The sequence below is a fragment of the Struthio camelus genome, chromosome 5, assembly GCF_040807025.1.
Source record: "Struthio camelus isolate bStrCam1 chromosome 5, bStrCam1.hap1, whole genome shotgun sequence".
Lineage (NCBI taxonomy): Eukaryota > Metazoa > Chordata > Aves > Struthioniformes > Struthionidae > Struthio > Struthio camelus.
Window position 1 is genome coordinate 17,800,182 of NC_090946.1, and position 20,745 is coordinate 17,820,926.

The 20,745-nt window shown below is 37.3% G+C and overlaps 1 protein-coding gene across 2 annotated transcripts in view; it reads right to left on the reverse strand.

Moving 5' to 3' along the window:
* The window catches only part of MOB2 (MOB kinase activator 2), a 117,521-nt gene that overhangs the window by 57,136 nt on the left and 39,640 nt on the right, over window positions 1-20,745 (reverse strand). Inside the window, exon 1 of one of the 2 annotated variants that reach the window (XM_009674424.2) lies at window positions 5,573-5,672. The exons of the other annotated variant lie outside the window; for it this stretch is intronic. Coding sequence (XP_009672719.1) covers window positions 5,573-5,610 — 38 coding nt within the window. The 5' untranslated portion in view covers window positions 5,611-5,672. Of the gene's footprint in view, window positions 1-5,572; window positions 5,673-20,745 lie in introns of those variants that run through there. 2 annotated transcript variants of the gene reach the window in all.

Consider the following 20,745-nt stretch of genomic DNA (forward strand, 5'->3'; position numbering starts at 1 on the left):
CCTCAGCAGTACAGGTGCTATCTGAGAAGGTGGCTGCAAAAACTGTATTTTCAAGCTCTCATCCTTGCCTGACTTCTGAATGCACAATCTAGCTCTACTCCTTTTGCACTTAAATTGGTGCAGGAAAACATGCCTCTAGGCATTTATTCAGCAGTGCAGAATCAGATAAGGGAACAGAAGGAAGCTAAAATTATTTAATAATAATTATTTAATTTTTGAGTTTCTCGATCTGCGCAGTGATTTAGAAAATATTGTAAGCCAACTGAACACTGCATAGCTTTGTCACAATAGCTCTGCCAATCAGAAGAGAGTAAGGAGGCATCATGTGGCTCATAGATCAGTGCCATCAGAAATCCCAAATCAGGCGCAGTTTTACTAAGGAGAGCCTTTGCCAGTGTATCTTATGATACTTGAAGCAAGGTAACCAAGTTGCCAGCTGCCCAAAGGAGCTCTTCACTTCCACAGTTGAACAAGCTCTTTAACTCTCCAGAAAAGCTTTCCTACTCTGGGCAACGCCACTGTGAAAGTAAAACAGCTCGGCCACAGTTCTATCTCCAGCACTATAAAGGGATTAAGAACCTGTAGGCTCACATATAATGATTTAGAAAGGCACAGAAAACTTAGATCACACTACCAAAGTTCAAGCTGTGTATTTCTTTTGGTAGCTTGAGGTTGTAGCTCTTAAAACGCAAGCTTAGATTTACACTCTTCCTTAAACTAACTCAGTAGGACAAAAAGACAGTGGAAGTGGAAGCAGATGTGTAATAAACAATATTTGTTATTTGACACCTCACCAGTGTGCAAAGACTTATGCTGACTATCTGTAACTCCAAGGGCTAAAGAGAAAAGAGAGAAGATTAAAAAAACAGCATTTGCAAAGAGAAGAATTTTACTGAAACAATTACAGCACTGGTGCATTTCACACTGCCAATAAACACAGCGCCAAGCAAATAAAGGGACATCATCCAAGTTAAGACGACATTCAGAAATGATTGTCTGTAAAAAGAAATTATGCAGTGCAAAGAAATATAATCAGCACACTGCCGGTTAGTACGTAATAGCAAAGCTGATTTAACAACATTGTCAAAGAGATGCTGGCAATAAGATTTTTACTTCGGTCTCGGCAAGATAAGGTTGGTCTCCTCACTCGGTGGCCTCTGATGAATCTCAGCACTAGACCTTTTTGTCCCCACAAACATGCATAACCTTTACCTCTTAAAAAAGCAAAAGTAAGCATGCCCATGATCAGTGAGACTAGCTCAACAAAAATCTCTGTATATCATTCAGTTTACAAGTAAAACTCCAGACTACATACGAGTTTCCAATTTTTGTGTGTGTGCAGTTCTAACGCTAACGTCAACTAGGGTTGGAATGGAATATGAGAGCAGGTCAGGACAGGGGGAGCTTTTAACTGGTATTAGGTTTGAAAATACTTTCCAGTATCTTAGTTCCCCTTGCAATCTTCCTCTCCTTTGTGAGTTCACAAAGTGCAATCAGTAGCTGACAAAATTATATGCAAAGAAAAACTTAATTATTGTGATTACTCCTATTGCAGTTCTTTGTTTACAAGCAGCATTAAAAGCAAGAGTCATAATTTTCCTGAAAACTGGCCCAAATACCTGCAGTCTTGGGCAATACTTTGTAATATCCAAGAAGGATGTATTAAAAGGAAAAGTGAGCATCTTTACGCAAAAGATGTAAGGGTCTTCCCATAACCACTTCATCTCAGAGACTGGACTTCTTCTACCACTCTTTTTAGTTGATATTACTATCACATCTTCCAGTAACTAAAGAAAAAAAACTGATTAAAACTTAAATCTGGTCCCATTTGATACTGTAGAACAAAATATGAACTATTTATAAACCTTGTCTCTTTCAGCTCCAGGTAAAACAGCTGCAGAGCTGGCTTCAGTGTGACATAAGAAACAATTAGCATGTAAAAACTATAGCAAGTTAGATGCAAAATAGTAGGAAGAGCAAACACTTTTACGGAAACAGAATGAAAGCATGGAGTAAAAGTAGTTGTGGGAAAGGCCTGACCCAAAATTATAACTACTCAGGTATCAGGAGCGGGGCATTTCAATGCACTTCCTAAGTAAAGCCAAATAGGAAGAAGTAATATCAAGAGAAAGTGTATTTTCAAAATAAAATATTTTTTTGCTCAATATATTGTAACATATTAAAAAAAAAAAGAATAGAGTATTTTGTATAGGTTAGGATTGAACGTTACTCAGAATTTTGTTTAAAGTTGGTTTTCCCTCTCTACTTCTAAAAATTGCTAATTTTACTCTATCCCTGTGGTTTAATTTAGGTTAGTTAGAACATATTTTGGTGTGCTTGTAGAGAGTTCTGGGGGATTATCAGTGAGAACGCTAACTTTTTAAACTGCTGTGGAATCATTAATTCTATCATACACAGAAAAAAATAAATCTCTGGCTATTACATGCACAAGAAAAATCCTGTGTCAAGATCACTGGCAAAGACAAAGCACTTTAAAAAAAAAAAAAAAAGTTTAATCTCCTAAATTAAAAACAACATCGAGAGCTTGAAAAAACAATCTCTGTGACAAATGCATCTAATGAGTTATTTACTTTTTAAGAACAAAATGACATATGCAAATATAACTAATATTTTTGCCTGGTTTTCTAAAAAGCACAGAAATGGCTATTCTTCTCTTCAAAAGAAGTAAGCAAAGATATGAACTTTAGAAATTTAGTCCAACAGAGAGTGTTTCCAACAAAAGAGGAAAAATATCAGTGACAATTTAATAGTCGTGACGGCACTGACATCTCCACGTAAGTCAACAACTGCTTATTTCATTCAAACTCTCCTGAATTAAGTTAACAATTGTTTTGATTTAACATACATTTTTTGATCCTTTAAGTACATTCGTATACAGTATGCAAACAGAAAAAGTAGTTGCATTTTCTTTTAAAAGCTGAGGTTTTAAACAGAGGTTCCTGCCCCCCCAAATACTAACTTACACCCTCGAATATGAATATTTACATAAAGTTTGATAGCTACAGACAAAAAAAGAAGATATTATACAGAAGAAAGGTCCCAGACAAGCTGACTTTTGATGTAAAAAATTCATTCCTCTTGTTCTTATACACGACATCCATATTTTAACATTTGAAAACATATTTGGTCTAACATCACCTTATCTGATTCAGAATTCATGTAGGAAGTTTATCTCCATATTCTGTGCCTGCACCTCTGAACGTGCTGATTATTTTGAGGTACTCACATTTGACTGTACAACCCACTTTTTTTTTATTTTTTAAACAACAGAAGCTGACAGTTTTCATGCACTATATTGTAAGCAGTAATCCTTCTGTAACTATCTTCCTGCCATTTGCAGATACCTGCTTAAGTAACCGTTTGTATTTGACATACAACGTTCCAAAACACCGCGCTCTCCTCTCCTCAAGTGACCCACGCGACAGGATGCCACTCCACCTGACAAATGGAACACGGTGTCCCAAACAAAAAACTCTAAGGATCAAAACAAGCCTTTCTGCTGACAAGCCAAAAGTTTAAGCTGAACAGGAAAACATTTCAAGCTCTTTTTCCATTACCTTGTGTTATTAAAACATCCAGGCAAGAGATAAACATAAAAGGAATTTATTTAATTAGATAAATTCACTCCTTAGCATCTGCTGTTTAATAGAGCAAAGCACATCAGCATGTTAAAATCAGATAATACTGGAGAATCCCACAAACTCAACGTTGAAGCTCCTTTTTGATGCAAGCATTTGGGTGCCACGGGTTTTACTCCCTGTAACATAATACTTCGAGTCAAATGAACTGCGATAAAATGTTATACCAGGTATTCACTGGGCCACAAGAAGAGAAATTCCTTAAAATGATTATGCAGCACCTTGCAAGGTAGAACAAGGCAAAACAGATGCACAAAATAATCTTGCACAATTTATTTCCCTTAAGTTCTATACCACATATGCATTCATTTTTAATAAACCTCAGAATCAGTTAAACAGATTGTTCTTCCCATATGTAATTGAAAACTAAAAAATTCTATCAACGTAAGCGGTATGCATTGTATTTCGTATTTCAGTCACCATTTTTAATCAACTCTCTAAATTAAGATAATCTCTCAAATTGTCAAAAACTCAGCCAAAAACCAAAACCGATGCTAATATATTCTTAACTTCTATCTAATACAAACTCAATCCCCTTCAGTGACAAACTCCTCTTACTGTATACATGTCTACTGTATAAATGTATGCTTATACTGTAAGAGAGCAACTTTCAATTATGTTTGGTTTTGTTTAGAGTCAGATAATGGAATTTTTATGACAGGGATAAGAAAGTTAAACATAAGTTAGAAAGATGTTAGTATGCAACTACATTGCTATTAAAAACCTAATCTGTGGTCATATTTAAAAAATATATCAAATTTAAACATATGCCAGCAAAGTAAAGGACCTTTGTAACTGGGCATGTGCAAGCCAGCGTAGGCAAAAACAGTGCAGACTAGCTGAAAAAAACACTGCCAAAATATTTCCCATCTGATCTGCTTGCAACACTATATCCTTCTCTGTGCAGAGTCTGCCAGTCGTGACCAACTGTGCAATGGGCCACCAGTTTAAAGCCACTAACTCTCCAGCTGTACTCTGGAATATAACCGGGCTTTTCAGGGATGAAGCACTAAGCCAATTACACCATGAAGCACTTATCGAAATGCTTACTCATTGTAGTAGGTTAAAAGTAAAATGATACCGCAAGCAGTTAACATAGCTACACGAAAGAAATACAAATCCCCCTTAGATTAGGTATACTGTGCCAAGAAATCAAACCTACTTCATCTGAAGACATACAGCACATCTGCACTAGTCAAATCAAATGCAAACACACAAAAATACTTTCACTTGAAATTTCTCTATTTTTAAGTACTATAAAAAAGTTAAGATTCCTTAAAAAAAAGAAAATCTATTTAAGTTCTTTACAGTAACTGTATGTCCTCGGTTACTGAGAGGATTTAACAGTAACCAAAGAGAAAAATCAGGATTTTTTGAACCACAAAACTAGCAAGATAATTCAGAGTAGTTTTCAGTACTTGAAATTCACCTAAATTGTTCAGACTGACTAATTTTCAAGTCATCCTTATTCTCTACAGAGGGAGCATCACTTTTAATGACTTGCGCCCTTGTTTTTAGCAAAAGTATGGGGCATATGCATAAACACTTAGGAGAATAATTACCCCAAGACCTCTCTTCTGGAATCACACTATTCTAATGCTTTGGTGTTTTTACTGAGCAGGAGTTTCTTCCACTGTTAGATCAGATCCACCTCATTTCAACGCACAAGCAGCTCTAACCCTCCCCCACCTCATTTCCAAATGCCTATACTTTGAAAGCAAAGCTAACAAAATGCCAAAGAAAGCAAGCTAAATAAGCTGTGCATGTCATATATTGTGACCCTCCACTACTTTAAAGACAAAACACTTGGTTGTTATTTCACATAACCCTTCACTAGAAAGAAAAATAAAGGCTACAGTTTTCAGGCAGTTTTAATGACGAAGATTCAAAAGAGGATGCAGTTTATTTCTTACCCATTCAGCGTGTATGAACCATTTCTCTTGAGTCTCATACTTGCAGATAAGAATCTTAGGAAAAAATCCAGAATGAGGAGGTTTGTCCTCTGCTTAACTAGAACAGAGGCACCTGTTTGGTGGTTGTGCTTTTTGTTAATCAGGGGATCTCTTTCCTGTCTCTCTGAGTCATCAGTAAGGAACAATGAGAAACTGCCACTAGAGCCAATTAGCAGGAAGCCCAGAGGAAACTGTCTGCAGCCAAACAAGAGTCTGGAGGTGTAAAATATCCCCAACCCACCTCCTACAAAATCTTAGAAACCACCAAGAAAAGGAAGCGCAAAATAATGGAGAAAGGGGGCAAATAAAATAGCTTAACCACACCCTGCATTTGCAAGAATGAACCTTGTTGAAAACTGTACTTTATTGGTAGGCTTCTCTTCTTCCAATTAGTCTGCAAGCAGCTTCAGATATATTCCCTCCTTCCCTTGAGCCCTGCTGCGACCATCACTCAAGTACTGGTCACTGTCCTCAGACTAGAAGGCAAATAAACAAGCAGCCCTAAATAACAACTATCCAGAGGTGCTGGTTTTTTTTTAATATCAAGTTGAAAACAATAAATGGGGAAAGGAACATACAATTAAATAGCAGTTAAGAGGTTTATTTTCTTTGTAGAAAGAAAGGTAAAAACAGGCAGCTCTAAAGTCACGCTTGAAAACTGCAAAGAATATCCTCTAGCAGTCCTGTCCTGGGCAGGCTGCCCTGCATAAACCACATGATCACACTGATTAGGGTTTTTTCCTTCCTTTCCTACCATTCCCTGATAGCTGTGAACTAAACAGATGCACAGCATAACTTCTGGAGTAGAGGGCTGAATCTGTTATACAAAGTGAAAATGTTTCCAGGTAATTATTGATCATTTACTGACTGAGCAAATCAACACACAGAGACTGAAGTAAAAGAAATCACTTGAAAACATTTTAAAAAATGAATGTCACTTGTGGCCTAGATGGAAAAAAACTAAGATAATGGGAGAACTGTTTGCTAGCCATAAGCAAAGATTAATTCATTATTTACTGCCTAAACAGAGGGAAGCAACGGGTACAGTCCCACAGAACTCTGGCCTGGGTACACTGTTATTCTGTATTTTAATGACCTGAATGACTGAAGACAGTATGTTTGTCAAACTCTGAATTCTCATCCTGATCCTGTCTTTGTGTTGTCCTTGCAGTCTCTCCAAGATTTGTTATCTGAAAATTTAGCAGTTAAGAAAAAAAAAAAAAAAAAGCAGCCTACAAATAAGAAGAATTGTTTAATTTTGTACTAAATGCCGGAGATTACAGGGGCAGGAATAATCAACTATACTAACATAGGGATTGATTAGATCACAAATGTTGAAAGGTTTAAAAAAAAAAAAAAGGTTACAAGGGATAACAAGCTGAAGAAATCAGTAATGCCACACTGTTGATAAAAAAGGCAATGAGACTGAACTGTATGAACATCTTGAGTCTGCAAGATACAAAGTAATTCTCAGCATCTGTCTGGCCTCATGGAGAGTACAGTCTCCAACTCTGGGCACCCTAGTTCAAGACGCATGCAGAGTTTGCGGGAGTCCAGGGGACACCAATAAGCATGCTTATCTACTCCAAAGATGAGAAACTGAGGGAAGACGACAGTATAACAGCCTTCAAGAATGTAAAGTGCTGCTGTAAAGAGAAAGGAAATGATGTTCTTCATGCCCCTGCTCTATCCACCATAAAGTAATGGACTTGAACTAAGCAAAAAACAAAACAGGTTAGTATTAGAATTTCTTTTTTACTAAGTACAGTGACACAGGAATACATTACTGAGTCTCCATTATTGTAGGCCTTTGAGATGATCTTGCTCTGGGGCTGGGGATTGACTAGGTGATCGCTATAGGTATTTTTCAGTTCTACCTTTCTGTGATTTCCTCCCTTTATTAGCTGGAATAAAGAATGAAAATTGTGCTAGGTAACCACATGAGAGAAATTAGCTGAAACAGAACCAGACTACAGCATGCTTTAGATTTTTCCAAGGTTAAAAAAAAAAAAAAAAGTTATGCTGTCCAGGACTGCAAAGAGGTACAATATAGTGGTAGCAGCACTCTGCTTTTATGATACATCATGAGAAAGAATTGGACTTCATGTTCTGCTCAACCATCAACTCTACAAAGATCCCACCTACATGTTGGCAGGAACTGATTCTATGAGCTGCTACGGACAGGCCCTGCTGCCTGTGAAGGTGAAGTATGCCACACAAAAGCTCGAAGTTGGGTCCTTACAGCCAACTGCATATCAGTGCTGGATGGAGCAGAGACATGAGCTGAGAAGTTTACCAAAAAGTGGAATGATTTATTTGCTTAATTTAGAGAAGAAAAATGTTAAAGCTAATATAGAAATCAAAAGGCATACTAAATTCTAAATTTATTTCTAAATTCAATGTAAACTCTGGTTCAAGCCAAAACTTGAAGTCAATTTTCTTCTTAGAAGCAAAGATCTCTGGGGAAAACCTTCTGAGAGGCAGTCTTAAACATAGCCTCCGAGTAAATGAGTTATAACGGACACAAATAATTCCCTACTCATAAGATGCATCTGAGACTATAATTAAAGTGTATCTAACAATGTATTTTTTTGAATGCATACTAATTTGCACTGGAACTGCACCAGCCGTACAGGACACAAGAGTTGATCGAGAGCTAGTGTTTGGTGACTATTAGTTTATTTAGCAGCAATTGGCTACCACTTACCGTAAACTGAAGAATCACATTTTTTTTTAAATAAAAAAATGCACCTTTCCCCAGCTGCTACTTAAGCTCCTTTCTGGATGCAAAATTTAAGTGAAGTTCCCACTGATTTTATGAACATTTTGTTTTTACTAGCTACCTCATTTCTTAAAAATAAATTTCAGCATTCCGTTGCTTCTAGCAGCTGCTGTTTTTTCCAAACTCTACCTCTGCTGAAACATATCAGTGCTTTTTATTTTTTCACTCCCCCATTCTCTGTCAGGGATTACAGCAGCACAAGGGTATGTGTTCTTTAACATCTCCATCTGAAAGCTATTATAGGAAACCAGCAACTAAATATAAACTGTCCAATCAGACCCAGAGCCAGCCACATTGATGCTGGGATTCCTAAATGCTATCATGGACAAAAGAACTTACCACAAAAACACAGTGAAAGTCTGCTTGCCAACACAACTGCTTCAGAAACAATGAATTCCTGCTTCAGAAAGGTCTTCTGGAGAAATGCGTTTGCTTAGCAAAGACCAAAAAAACCCTTTGTTTTTAGTCAACATAAAAATACTGACAGTAAACTCTCTGAAGTAGGTAGGCAGTTTATGGTGGGACAACATGCTACACTCAAGCTAAAGTCTCCTGCTGTATTTTCAGTCAGCTGCACCTAAAGAAACACTTCCCTCTCTCTAGATACACACATTCCAGACAGCATTCACAAGCTACATCATCGTTACTGTGGTGAAAACATATGGGAGGAGGGGAACTATATTTACATCTCTTTAGGATCCCTTCTAAAGAGTAAAGCATTCTTACAGTCCATTTCTCTCTTATTTCTTTCCCCAAGTAGAATCTATGTACTTTATCATGGTTTATTTGTTCCCAGGCTAAACATTCATCTAACTACTGCTTTGCTTCTGAGAGGAATTTCAACAGGACCATTTGGTCCAGTTTTTCTGGAAGGTAGCTCAAAGTACAGTTCTTTGTATACAAGAAATTAGTATGGGTGACTTACCATTTTCATCTGTCTCCCAGCCACTTGCTACTTTGAAAACAGTGTTAAAAGACCACTGCTTCAATTACTATAAAAAAAAGGAAACGTACAGGTTAAATAAAAAGCCGGGGACAGAAGAGAATAGCTAGTCACTCTACTACTTGGAAGGGATTACAGTACACTCAGGATTTAATTACTCATCCAGAGGAAGTTCTGCATATGAATGAAACATCTTTCTACATCTAAAAAGAAACACTCGCTAGCAACCTCAATCCTCCACATCTGGTCAGGAAAGAGAGGAGACAGTGTGCCCACATGCACCCTATTTACCAGGGTCATAGCTTTTTCACATATGTGAAAGTTACTGCTACAGCATGTAACGTTATCTTATACATGTATTCTTGACCCACTCCATCTAGTGTTTTTGAAAATTTCTATTTGAATTTGGCATATGTCCCACTATTGAAGAGAATAACTTACTTCCTTCTGGAAAACTTCTGCTGAACTACTGCTTGTCCTTGCTTTCCACAGTTTTGCATCCTAATTTGCACTAAAGGACTGGCCAAGTTAATTCCTAGGATAAATAATGAAATGCTGAATTTTCACAAACAATAAATTTGATTCTACTTTTTCGGTCTGATTATATACTTACATACACTTTATACTAGCTTATAGACCAAACAGGGCACCAAACTGGGTGAATCAGGCTAATTTTACATATACTTAACTACTTAGCTAACGCAGTCATAATTTAAACACTAATACTACAGAAACAAGCAGCTTACACGTCAATATCAATTGCTGCTGGACGAGAATGAATAACTAAGTAATCTTTTCTAAGAGGAGGAGAAGAGAAAGTTTGGCTATAAGACATATCTGGAAATAAACACGTTTTACTGAAGTTTTGCTAGTTCATTCTGCACGTGAAGACAGTACTGCATCAGCTTCAGAACTGAAGGAATACTTCTTTGCCAAATCTGTTAAGAAATCCCATTTCAGTCCTCCATCTATTTGGTTTGGTATTGGGGGTGGGCTGGGGAGAAGAAGAAACAACTTTTTTTGAGGACACTACAATGGCCACTATACCAACGTAAGCCAAAGCACATGCCTGATATACAAACAGAAAGCCATAAGGAACACATGAAAAGTCTTTAATTTACTCTTAAGAGGAGATTTTTTTTTACTGAATACAAAAGCCAGTCCTGATATAAGGCAAAGATGACACCAGCACTGAAAGGGTTATTGCAAGCAGTTCATAATACGCAAAAGAGGACAGTGTTGGAGAAAGTTACAGAACTGAAATAACAGAAAAGCAATCCGCCTGGAAACGGAAAAGGGTGGGTAAGCAGTCTCTACCGGACAAGGGCAAAAGCCAGGGTTTATAAATTTAGAAAAAAAATACACACCCACACAAAACTTCTCAAGTAAGAAAACACTACATTTTACAAGGCTTTTATATAAATTTTGCCTAATCATTCCTAATGGACATCTGCCCATGGCTTACTATAAGAAAGAACAAGCTTTTAGCCTGTGCCAAACTGTCTGAACACACAAGCCTTCAGCACTATGCCTGCTTTGATCCCCCACTTTGGGCAGTTTACTGGAGGTAGGTTTGGAGTGAATGAACATGAACAGATCTCATTTTGGAAGAGCTGTCCAAAAGAGTTAATGTAATGAAAGTTTGATATCATACTTCACAATGCTTGATTGTGTTTTTTTTATTTTTACTAATTTTAAATGGCTTTTATTTTTAAAAACAGAAGCAGCTAGATGGAATCTAATAAGTAGCTTCTGTGTTAGATAGATCCTTACACAGGGTTAACATAAGATACTATGGCAAAACACATTTTTGAGTTGGAGGTGAAAGTTGCCCTGCTTCATGCAGATGGGTATTAAAACCAGCCAAGCGGACAACAGTTACTTAAAAAACGGTGGCAAACGCCTGGAGATCCGTGAAGACCCCCATTCAGATCAGTACCCGAAATTCTGCCCGTCTCAAAAGAAGGCTCACAAAGTAACATAATAAATAGTAAGAGAAGATTGATGTTCTTGGCAAAAGTAGTAAGCAGGTAATTTAGAGCAGGCACTGCCCCTTCAGTCCAAGAACAGGAAACAACTGTATGACTTACCAAAATGCCCCACCCAAGAAGTCTTGGTCGGTATAAAAGTTCCTGCAGCAAAATTTAGCTAATGATACAATCCAGGAGAAGTCTGGAAGTACCACAGAGAAAAGAATGGGACACAAATTTCTGAGAAAGAGACTTTATCTAAAAGTTAACTTCATCAAATCAGACATGTATGAATCCCTGAAGCCTGTGAAATCAGGGAAAAAAGTATTAAGTTTTCTACTGTATAACTTATCCTTTTTTTTTTTTTTTTTAGTTTAGCAAGGTAGTCTCATATTAAGTTGCTAAAATCCACAAGCCATTTTTCTGCTAAAAAGAAAGTTTAAACTAGATTTTTGTTAATAATGAAATACGATGCAGATGCCAACACAGAAAGCTGGTATTTCACAAGTATAAACTTTTATAATACAGATCCATTAACAAAGAAAAGGAAGGAAAATTCTTTAAATATAATAAAAGGGCTGTAATTTTGGTCAAATAAATAACAAATAACTAAAAATAAGAGGTATCAGGAAATACATCTGGATAATAAGAGTATAAACTTTATAAGAGACATTGCATGCCATATATAGATTAGTGAACACAACAGCTATTAAGACATCGAACAACTACTTGCTCAGTCACTAAAATATTTTTAATTTGGGGAAAAAAAAAAAGTTAGGCCCTTACTCTCTGAATTTCCTTTCAAACTTGATTATGAGCCTCCCCAATGTCCTCATAAATTCATTAATCTCTTCTATTACTACCCTTGCAGATTCATGGAATAATAGGACTCCCGTGTGCTCCTCCTACACCAAGGTAAAAAAAAAAAATTCACATAAGACCCAAATTCACACATCCAAAGCAGGTGCAAATTCTTACTGGTAAATGTTATCGATTGGAGAGAGATTTTGAAGGAAATTATGTACTTAAGTTTAACACATTTAGATGTGCAAAAGAAGAGAAATCAGTCAGCCAGGAAGTTGCTCTTTCCCAGTTTCTAATTCAGATGGGTCAGAAAGCTCTGTGCAAAAATGCTTACTTGGGATGGGAAACACTAATCAACTCTGCATTTCATTGTCCAGTACAAACATGGCTAAATTTCAACTAAATGCTATGTGATGTTCAGTTACGCATACAAGTACAGATTTTAGCTGCATCAAAGACAATAAACATAATATTACAAATTATATTCATAGAAAGTAAACACATTGCAAGGAAGATATTTCTACCAGTATCAGCTGGATATTAACCAAATTGACATCTTAAGCGTTATTAAAGTGAATTGGACAGCTTTAGCCTTCTCAAAAGCACTGTTTACAAACTTCCAGCAAACTTATTTTAACTGAAAACACCAAAAACGTTCCTTGCACAACTAGCAGAGAATAGGACTGATTTATTGCTAAGGAAAAGTCGAGTCATGATACTACTCTCTCCCATCCAAAAAAAGAAGAGATTGTATGCACTGTTTCCTATTAAACACATTGAAGTAAGCTCTACACCTTGTGAAACCATTAGAGTTCAAATCCTGCAAGTGAATAAAGTTACATATTTCTAGATCCATGACAGACCTCTGTCTGAGCTAGCACTGCTACTGCTCTCAGTTTCAGTATTATATGTGAACGTCTTTTACAACAGCATTTACTCTGCCCGTCTAGACAATCAAGCTAGACACAGAGGACTGCTGGGTTCAGCTGCAGGTGATGGAGGAAGGAATACTCTAACAACTGCAGACCTTTCTGCCTCTGTAACAGAGTTGGCATTCCCTCCTCTCCCTATCCAACTTTCTCCTTATCTATAATTTGCTCCCATAGTCCTTGCATTCTTGTATTTAATCTTTCATGTTGTCCTCTCCTACATCTCTACCCTTGAAGGTCCTGAGCCAGCACAGGATCTTTCGGTTTTTCAGGTGCCTGTCTGACAACTGAAAGGGCAAGAAGTACGAAACAAACTTAACCATACATGACTTCAGCAGCTTTGACCTGCCTTTCTTTAATTACACACACTCCAACCTGCAGCCTCATCTCCTTTTTTCAGCTACACCAAATTCCTTAAGAAAAATCTTTAAAAAAAAGTTTAGCAGAACTCTCCACTTCTGATTAAATTCAGGCCTGAAGAGTCACCAGAACAGATCCTGAACAGATTGCTGTGTTCCCAGAACAGTTGTTCACGTTCATATTGTCACATGAGCACCATTCTTTAACCCAACATGTTATTTACAAATGACCTTGCACACCAACAGCTGAAACCCCATTTCTGATTTTTAATACTCAATCTAGATTATCACGCAGAAAATCATTCTCAGCTGAGGATCTTCAAGTATGTATGAATCGTTTCCAATGCGTTAGCCAATTTCTATTCTATTTCAAGTGCAACAGTTCTTATAAAGCTTTGTTATAGGTTCTCAGCATTTTTGGCAGCATTTCATTCTCCTCATACACAGCGCTTACATTACAATAGACACCAAAAAAAGTTGGATAATCAAGTCAGATGTCTTATCTCTACCTCTGAGATTGCAAATTCCTATGAATGATTATGAAAGCACCTACAAAACAATATAAATCCAGGGCCAGAGCCCTTACCCTGACCCTTTGATGTCGCTGCCTCTTTTACTTCCCCCATCTCAAAAAGAGTGACATTTTATATCCATGACCAGATTTTCATGTCACTGCAACACTTCGACATTTGTCAACCCAGGTGATCATATCTGATTATTGAGCAAGATTATTTAAAGTTCACATACTACAAGGTGCTCCTCACATATGCATTAAAAGCAAACTTACTTTAAAGGCCAACTTTCCATTCTCTTCCTCTCCCAATGCACATATTTTGGCAAAATCACATAAAAAAAGAATTTCTTCCCTCATCTGTAGTCGATGATCAGCAACCTCACTGTTGCAGAGAGCTCATGCTAACAAAGAGACAGCTTATATACTGGGTCCTGTGCAAAGCACTATTTTACAAGAAAAACATATGCATTTATTTTTAAGTGTGTGTGTGTGTGTGTGTGTATATATGTATGTGCATATATATGTATACTTTTTTTCTCATGAATTTGCTTTACAAAACTCTGCAAAAACTCCATAAGAAATTTCACAAAACCTCCATGAAAATGCAACTGCAAGAGCTGTAAAAGGAAAAGTGACTGCCGTAGGTTTTGGCTAAGAATACTAGAAACAATTAAAAGTGTAATAATATCTTCAAACTATGTCTTGTCCTTCTATACAGACACTGCAAAGATTCATTTTAAAGGGTCTTTTCCATATTTCTTCTTATGACAGAAAACTGAAAACCACTGCCACGAACTCAACGCGCTTCTTGAGAACAAAGGCTTTTTTTTCCAAGCCTGGCCCAACATTATACTAAATTGCTTCTATGCTCTTTCCTTGTAATCCAGAGAAAGATTTGCCTTATCCATGTTGTTGTACTGCACTGTGCTCCAATTACAAAGATCACAGTCCAAAAAAGGTTATCAAATTTCTAAACTAACTACTGTTGAAGTGACAGTGATCTAAAATCCTGATATTTTCTACAAAAGAGAGAGAGATGTACAATAGGAAAACAAAGACTTTCCCTTCAGCAAAGAATCAGTGAGGACTCATTTAAACACTGGAAAACTAACTTAAGTTCTTTTCTGGAAAGCTACTGCTCTGTGAAAGGGCTACTGAAATTCAGGAAAAATCTTGAAAAGAATATATAAATACAGCTAGAAATACAGCTTACTGCTATTGAATCCTAAAACTCTTCAAATATATTTTAACGAAGCAGCCACATCCAAGGTAATGAGTTGGCACAAAGAACGTGTTATCCACTATTAATTTCTTCCTCAAGAGAAACATGCGTTTAAACCTGTAGGTAGGTATTTCCCTTTGCAACACTACGCAGCTGGAGTGCATAGGGGACTCTGCTATGGAGTTTGAGTATGTACTGTTGCTGGAGAACAATTCAACCTGAGCAGAGCTAACCTTCACTTCCACTAATCACAGCTCCAAATGGTAACTGTGGCAAAGCTGCTGAAATAATTAGTCGTCTGACTGATAATACGGTATATAATTATATCAAGCCATTTAGAGGGAAACAACAACAAAAAGAAACTTCTCAGCAATAAAGGTGTTGCTGTGAAAAGATCTACTTTTTCCATTACAAGCACAAGGTTATGATATCCATATGCTTTATGCTTTTCAAACTCAGAGCTATTGATCAACATATAAATTCAAGACCAAGATTTCTGTCAGTTAGGTATGGTGTCTTTTAGCTACACAATCCTAGCCAGGGAATTGCATTAAAACATTGGGCTAACAGGCTAATTTACAGGACAAGTACAGTGAGGAACCTAGAAATTACTGTTGTTTTATTGATAGGATCCTCATTCCACACTTCACCTTTAATCTTACTTATTATGCCCTTACTACCAAACTAAGCTTCAGTCAAACCATAAACTACCTGTGGTGATCTCACTGAGAAAGCTGCGACTGCAAGTAGCTGATAATTACTGTGGAAATCTGTTCTCTTTCATAGAAAAGACTTTCTGTTACCCTCAGTTTCTAGTAGGCTGGTGTACAGTGCCTCTTAAAACACACTCCGCTTCCAAGGTCAATAATAAGAAATTTACCACCACCTTGAGGAGAGATACACAGTACCTATCTGAGGATACTCTCTTCTCTCATAGGCAGCAAGTGAAAGAAAGGAGCTCAGTTTTGCACCGTCTAACCTTCCCTAGAAATGGCTCTGAAGCTTTGTGCTGAATCACTCGTTGCATCCACTGAAAAGCCTACTAGTGGAACAAGCTGCTTCATGGCCACGCTCTTGGGAGATATCTTGAGAAAGATAAGTTACTTCACTTCAACTTAAAACTTCCAGGATAGATGACAGCACATAAAGCAGGAAAAAAAATCATTAATATATGGCTGCTTATCCTTAAAAATGCCAATGGGTGATGCAAGCACAAATTTGCAGTGTAAGGTCACCTTAAAGGTATGAGGCTTTTACAGGATGAGATGTGTGATGTGATTAGCTGACATTTCAATTCCAACAGAGCACAAAGACATTGCCATCTTTGTAACCCAAAATGGAGGAAGTTCGCTCTCCAATATTATAACACTTGTTAAAGCATGCAAAGGGAATAAAACACCCCTGTTCATTGGCCTTACTACATGAGAAAAATCAGAACATTGAGGGGAGTATATATTTTTTTCATGACATCATCCGACTTCACTGCTGAGAGAGCCCACCAAACACCACGCTGAAGTAATGCACAAGACGCATCTTTGTCTTAGCTCAAACACAGCATCTTCAAGATAAAACTTGAAGCAACGTTGGTAACCTCTCTATCTTTCTATAAACCTTTTCTCTCTCAAGACCCTAGTGTGCCAAGAGCTATAAATTTAAGTACCCCACCCCATAAAAATAATTCAAATATATTTCTGTAGCTAAATTAAAATCCCCTCATACATATAAGCATAGACAAGGAGTTTTTATACCTCGAAGGAAAGGCTGTGCACCTTTAAGTACAGCGCAGAGGCTTTCCTCATCTGCCTCTCATCCCTGCTACTACTGTGACCTACAGAACAGTAATGCTAAGCAGCTCCCCTCCTCCATCTTTTCTATGTCTCAGACACTTCCTGTCTCCACTGGCATTTATTTTCAGCCCTCAAGATTCCTTTCTATATGTTCCAGGAACCCTCTAGCCATCCTCTGTCCAGATGGCAGACTTCACATGAAGGGAACAGGGTCTTGGAGAGTCTTTTCTTGGCCTCCTTCTCAGCAGCCTGCTGGAACTTAGAGGCAGGCTGAGTCTTGCACAGACAAGGCTCTGTTGCACTGCGAAAGCCCTTCAATCCCTCTCTCAAGTTTTCCTCAATGCCCTCTTTGTCTTCAAACAAATTTGTCTTAAACCTTTTAATGGCCTTTGCTTTCCAGGGGCATGCATTATACAATCTACTCCCTACAATGCTGCAGAAAGCCAATAAAAGGGCAAAGGAAAGGGGTCTGAAACACCACGATAATGGACAACCGGAGCCTTAATTTTTACTACATGCAAAGCAGATGCTGTTTTGACAAGCAGATGCAGAAGAAAGAGCTAGGCAATAAGTTTCTGTCCTGCTGATCCCTGTTCACCTGCAAGAGATTTTCTGAAATTTGACAAAAACACAATAATTTATGTACTCATATTCAACAAGGACCATCACCCTGTAATGAACTATTTTCAAACTAAGACCATCCTGGATAACCAATCCTTTTATCCCTTCACTGGAACAACAGAACCACACAGTTGTACTGCCACAGAGACGTCTGCAGTGAAGTACACCACCACCCATTCACATACAGGCATCAGAAAATGACTTCTATAGGTCTTACCCCAAAACATCTAAGTTTTGCCAAAAAGTATAAAAATGCAAACAATACTTCATGCCCAACTGAAACCGTACTGACCAACGGTTTCATAAGTTTTAGTAAGATTTATTTAGGATGCCTTTAACTCCATTCAAATCAAAGGCTATGACATCACCTGATTCATTATTTGTATTTATGAAATAATACTTTCAAGGTCCAAGAGAGTTTAAATGTGAAATAAATAAAGCTGGGTGCTACAGAGTAGAATATATTTAGGTATAAGCTATTCTAAAATCAACGGTATTAAGCAAAGACAGTTCCCCATTCAAAGAGTAAAGTAATCAGGAAGATCCTAACGTAGCTCTTGGCTAGAAAGATTCTCTTAATTTTGGAAATATCTGCAAGAGAAAGAACAAGTTGCAGAACTTCAGCAAAACCCAGCAGGGTAGGGGAGGAGGAGTTATGCAGAAGCTGCTGCAGCAACACAGAAAACTTCTCAGTACTAGGCAGAACCTTAAAAAAATCCAACATCCTAAAGGAACTGATCAGAAAAGTGAAGTAAGCGTCCAAACAATTAGCCAAAACAGGATCATGTCCTCTGCAGGTTAACAGAAAAATGTATCTCTGTGAGAAAAGCAAAAAAAAGACAATATAGCAGCAATATTATGTACTGCAGTGCCATTCTCAAACCTGTTTTTCTTCAGGCACTGACTATCTTTTAAAATAAAAGCGTTCAAAATGGTAAAACTGAAGAACAATAATTTGACTAAAGAAACTAACAATTTCCTTCCGTCCCTTTAGCACTTAGGCTTGTCATAACACAGCTTGTTAAAGACATTTTTTAGGTGAGAGGATTTCTTCAGTTTCATTTTGATTAGGAACCACAGAAAGAATATTTTTCCTTCAGAAAATACACCGCTCCTCTGTGGTACAGTTTGAAAATCAAATGCTATGAATACCCTCTATTAGATACCCTGGCAAGATTTTTTTTTTTAAATCAGGTGTTCCATATTTTTATGTTCCATAAAATTTGTTCATTCTTAGAAAACAATCCTTTTTATTCATTTCTCTCTGATGGGCTATTAAAGATGCACATTACATTACAGATAGTTCAAACGCTGTTCATGCACTGTTTCAGATAACTCCTTTTATTTAAGGGGTGTGATCTATTTGGTCACTAGGGCAATACACTAACTACATGGTCATAACCATAGCTCCTCCCAGGAATATTTGGGATTGTCTAATTGAGGAGATTTATCTGCTGTTATGAAATGTCTACTGTACGATTTACAGTCATTTAGCATATAATAACTGTAGCTGATGAACTGGTTTTAAGTTCCTGTTTTGTCTCCTCCTTTCTTTAGTTTCTCAACTGTTTAAAAGGTATAGCCTCATCAGAAATGATTTTCCAGTTTACATTCAATTCACAACCAATATAAGCCCATCCACGACCAACAGCTGGCTAGCCGCTATCGAACGTCACCTAATTCCATGAACTGAAGAAGCAATCCAAATGTTGTTATTTAAAACAGAAATCAGGTATAGACTACCTATAAATCTCAGTTAATACAGGCTAGCTAATAGAAAATTAAGACCATTAGCTACAGAGTAAATACAACACAAGCAGACACAGTAAACCAACCCATTGAGATATGAGGTATTCATCCCTTTACTCCTGGAAGGACTGACTCTCTTAACTTAAATCAATGGTTTACTAACCAGACACTTAGATGAATGCTAGACACTTGTGAGTATGGTTCACAGACAGTAAACAGACAGAAATCCAGCATGTACGGTGGAAGCCATCTGATAATGGTATACAGATGGCACCAAAATTACACAGAGAAGGCCAAGGGAGTAAAATTACTGAGGGAAAGTGCGAAAAAAAGACAATGAATGTAGTAATACCTGATGAGACATTTTATCATGTATCAGGATACTTTAACAGAGAAAGAGCAAATACAAATGAACACATATTATGACTGATGGAGATGGTGACTGCTTTACCTGTTAAATATTATGCAGGGTAGCCTTTAAGGCAGGAAAGGAAGTGCACATGCTGAGTCAAGCAATTACAACTACAGTAGAATAGACTTAGGGCTATAAGTGAATATAGCCAAATAATTTTGCACTACTTTTGGCATGGTAGTTGAAGAGACAAGATTTTATTGCATAGGGAGTTAAGCATTACTTCCAGATACCTGTATTGATTCTGGCTTAAAGCTAAGGTTAGCCTCACAGCAGGTGTCCTTGCTCAGTCTATAAGGAATATTCTCCTTGCATCACAGGAAAGAGTTATCTTTGAATTCAATACACACAACTCTAATACCAGCTGTGTCATACACAGCACAGAATCAGAGTACACTGAGAGCAGGAATAAGAGAATAAAGCTTATATTGTTAGTCTCTCAGCTTTATGAACATCTAGGTCCAATAGCAACATGAAAAATAATGCAAAATAAGCATACAGAAGATGAGACAGTAATCCTATAGATCTGAGAACTTGAAAGTTTCCAGTCATGACATCTTCCACCATTATTTTAAAAACTCATTCTATCACCCTTCTCTCTTTGTAATTTGCAGTGGGATTTTCACACTGATGTGAAGCTAAATAAATGACTAAGCTGTATTACCTTCACATTCTATTCTGAAAATGGGACTTGCAGAGAAAAGAGGCAATAAAGGAACTCAGCTAAATAATAACTGCCTTACCCATTCTCTAAGGCTAGTTAGGCTACACTTAGCCCCTTTCCATGTGTATTCCTTGGAAGCATCTGTTTCAGGATTGCTATTTTGATATCTTCATACCAAAGTTTGTTTAAATAAAGCAATTATGATCTCTTGGCTAATAAGTGCTAAGAAAATCTCTGCTCCGAGACAATACTACCCACAGAAGAATGCCTCTGAACTGTCTGCTCATGGCATTTTTGTCACTTATTAACCAGGAATAATATAGAAAATAAATATTCATTTCTAGTTAGTTTATCCTTAGTATCCTTGCCTTCATTATC